This window comes from Lactuca virosa, chromosome 6 (genome assembly GCF_052849685.1).
Source record: "Lactuca virosa cultivar CGN04683 chromosome 6, Lactuca_virosa_CGN04683_v6, whole genome shotgun sequence".
Lineage (NCBI taxonomy): Eukaryota > Viridiplantae > Streptophyta > Magnoliopsida > Asterales > Asteraceae > Lactuca > Lactuca virosa.
The window spans coordinates 139,183,927-139,187,474 of NC_136431.1; the positions used below are offsets into that span (position 1 = coordinate 139,183,927).

Here is a 3,548-nt window from a genome sequence, read left to right on the forward strand (position 1 = left end):
ATAAAATGTATTGTGGCAAATCTTAACTATAGAAAATATTCTGGCAAAATGTTGAAACATACAAAATAATGGGACTTAAAGTGACAAATATTAAAAGACATGGGCTAATCTCTAATTACAACATGTTTGGGACTAAATTGTCAAACTATACAAAGTATTGTAGCACAATCTTGAAATGTATAAAATATGGACTAAAATTGTCAAACTATAAAATGTATTGTGGCAAATTTTAACTATAGAAAATATTGTGGCAAAATATTGAAAAATACAAAATAATGGGCCTTAAAACCGCAAATATTAGAAGACATGAGTCAATCGGACTAAATTGTCTATGATAAAATCTTAAAATATACAAACTATACTATTATTAATTAATATAGTTAATTGCTTTTTTTTTTCAATGGAATTTCCCGAGAAACATCTCTCGCTCTGACCACTAAATTCAGTGGTGATAAAACAATCACACAAAGATGCGGTTTTCTTCTCTGAAACATCCAAAAAGCCACGCACCACAATGGCAGCATTCTCTTCATCTTTCTTGCCCCTTCACTGTGTTTCTCTTCATCAACGAACCAGTAATCCTTATACGCACTACTCTCTTCCAATTCTAACAAAAAACCCTAAACGAATCAAACTCACATCGGTAACAATAGTCAGTGCTGGATCCGATATCCGGAAGGAAGAAGTAGTCATCGTCGGAGCGGGAATAGCCGGCCTATCCACCGCTGTTTCGCTACACAGGTTACTTAGTTTTTTAATATCTTATATCACGAAAGTTGTTATTGCTAATGTTGAATAGCTTGTTCCGATCTGTTTTTGTGTTAAGATTGGGGGTTCGATCCGTGGTGCTGGAGCAGGCGGAATCATTGCGAACCGGAGGAACGTCATTGACTCTGTTTAAGAATGGGTGGAAGGTTTTGGATGCCATGGGAGTTGGTGATGAACTCAGATCCCAATACCTTGAGATTCTAGGGTTCGTTATTTCCCCTTTTCTCAATCTGATAGAGTTATATGCTGTTGATCTCAATCAGTTATCAATCGTGCAGGATAGTGATAAAAACAGAAAATGGGAGAGTGCTCCGCGCATTTACGTTCAAAGATGAAGACCAAACGTACATATTTATAGTAGCGTTTCTATACATATCCATGCTATTATACGCATGCATTTTTGGTCACCAAAATTTGAATTTGGTGCATATGGGAACAGTCAAGAGGTTCGCGCAGTTGAAAGAAGAACTCTCCTGGAGACGCTTGCCAAACAACTACCACTAGATTCCATCTCTTTCTCCTCAAAATTGGCAAACATTCAAAAACATGAAAATGATGAAACTCTTCTACAACTCGTTAATGGTACTAGAATATCATCCAAGGTATATTTTCTTAACCCCAACTACATAAAAAAAAATACTAACAGTAAGTTAATTATTCACTGCGACTGAGGATCTTTAGGAGAGCAAATTGTAATCAGCCTCTTGCTTAACATTATTATATCAAAGTACAGGTAGTAATTGGATGTGATGGAATTCGTTCTTCCGTGGCTAAATGGATGGGTTTTTCAGAGCCTAAATACGTGGGATATTGTGCTTTTCGTGGGCTTGGAGAATACCCCGATGGACAACCGTATGAGCCACGGGTAAACTATATTTATGGACGAGGCATACGTGCTGCTTATGTTCCCGTTTCACCAACAAAAGTGTACTGGTTTGTTTGCTTCAACAGCCCTACGCCAGGTATCTCGTCCTCGTACCTTATTGAGACTTTTTCACCTAGTTTGCACTAAAAATCTTGGTACGATGGTTTTCTATTGGAATGGATAAAAAGGTTGTTTGTTTTTTTAAATATTTGTATATAACCATTTTTATTTACGTAATTTTTAATGATACAAATCTAATTTATAAGATTTCGTGATTGTTTTCTAAAAATAACTATTTTTTATTCTAATATTTTCTGGATTTTAATAAGCTTTTATTATTTTAAATTTTTATTTTTGTATATTAAAAATGCATTAAAATCTACTCTAATAAATAAGATTTTTTTGCCACATTTCACATTCTTACTTATTTTGTCACATTTAATTTTATGGTTATTTTAAATTAATTTTTATTTCATATGTCATTTTATGGTTTTTTTATATTTTATTAAATTCCACATATTATTTAAATCTAATAATAAATGCATATCAATTTAATTAATGAACTTTCTTTCTAATTTCAAAATTACTAAATTATAGTTTTATTAATTTCCTTTATTTATTTAACTAAATTATTTGGTTAAATTTAAAAGAAAAAAAAACACTTTAATTTTTATAATTCAATATTTTTCTCATTTTTCTTATAAATTCAAACTTCTCAAATATTTTGAATTTTATATTTAAAATTTCTTTTAAATAAACTCATTTAATACATGGGATCTCACACCCAGTTAAATAATGTATAGAGTAAAGCTAAAACTACTCACTGTATTTTACATATAACATAAAATTTCTTTGATTTCTATTATGATCATCGAATCAAATGACATTCTGTTGCCATTACGTGCAACCAAATATAATGATGACAGGTCCGAAGATTACTGATCAGTCGGTGTTAAAAAAACAAACCAAAGAACTCATCAAGAATTGGGACTCGGAGCTTCTAAACATAATCGATGCCACCCCGGATGACACTGTCATCCGGACCCCACTAGTTGACCGGTGGTTGTGGCCAGGGCTGAGCCCTAATGCTTCATCAGGTGGAGCCGTGGTGGTTGGTGATGCATGGCACCCAATGACACCCAATCTGGGTCAAGGGGCTTGCTGTGCTTTGGAAGATGCTATTGTTTTAGTGCAAAAGCTCGCTCCTGCACTCAAGGCTGGACCGATGGTTGTGGACGGTGCACTCAAAGCATACCAAAATGAGAGATGGCGACGGATCTTTCCATTGACCGTTCGGGCAAACGTCACGGGCGCTATTTTGCAATTGGAGAATCCGCTCGTATGTTCTCTTAGGGACCATCTACTTGTTCCTAAACTGATAAGGCTCGGGCCCATGATGGAGCATACCAATTTCGAGTGTGCCCCCCTATTGGAAACCAAGATGTAACATATGCTCAAACGTCACATTTATTTTAGGGCTAAAAGCCAGATATAGTTCTATACTTTCATATATTTGTGTGTTATAATAATACCATTTAGTTTCTTCTCATTATAACAATGTATCTTTAGTTTTTTCTAGATGAAAAATCTATTGAATTTCGCCGCTGTAATTTTTTTTTTTTATAATAGCAGTGAAGTGAATTGTTGTTTTTCGATAGATTAAAACACTTCAGTCTATTCAAGATTCTATGAAGTACATAGCCATAAGAAGAAGAAATGAAAGTAGGATGTTATAATCAACATATGAATAGAAATATGTTGTTATGTTTTTGGCATTTAACCCTTTATTTTGGGATCATTGACACTAGGATTTATATCTATTTATCTCTTGTAAATGAGATCATCGAAATCAATGTGGTTTGGAAAAATTATTTATCTTTTACCACGTTAACTTTTTTTTTTTAATTTGTCGTAC

At 33.7% G+C, this 3,548-nt stretch overlaps 1 protein-coding gene across 1 annotated transcript; it reads left to right on the forward strand.

Moving 5' to 3' along the window:
- Positions 1 to 402: 402 nt before the first annotated feature.
- CTF2A (FAD/NAD(P)-binding oxidoreductase family protein) lies at positions 403 to 3,243 on the forward strand. Its single transcript, XM_079055401.1, has 6 exons — positions 403 to 741; positions 827 to 973; positions 1,047 to 1,112; positions 1,208 to 1,370; positions 1,502 to 1,730; positions 2,560 to 3,243. Exons 1-6 carry the CDS (start codon positions 515 to 517, stop codon positions 3,078 to 3,080), a joined length of 1,353 nt encoding a protein of 450 aa, XP_078911527.1. The 5' UTR covers positions 403 to 514; the 3' UTR covers positions 3,081 to 3,243.
- Positions 3,244 to 3,548: the final 305 nt, after the last annotated feature.

What these genes read in the sequence shown, in the direction of transcription:
- CTF2A (XM_079055401.1), top strand. Translation starts at nt 515, where the DNA reads ATGGCAGCATTCTCTTCATCTTTCTTGCCCCTTCACTGTGTTTCTCTT. An exon ending in TTCAAAGATGAAGACCAAAC is followed by an intron (nt 1,113 to 1,207) that starts GTACATATTTAT and finishes ATATGGGAACAG; the next exon opens with TCAAGAGGTTCGCGCAGTTG. An exon ending in CTTCAACAGCCCTACGCCAG is followed by an intron (nt 1,731 to 2,559) that starts GTATCTCGTCCT and finishes TAATGATGACAG; the next exon opens with GTCCGAAGATTACTGATCAG.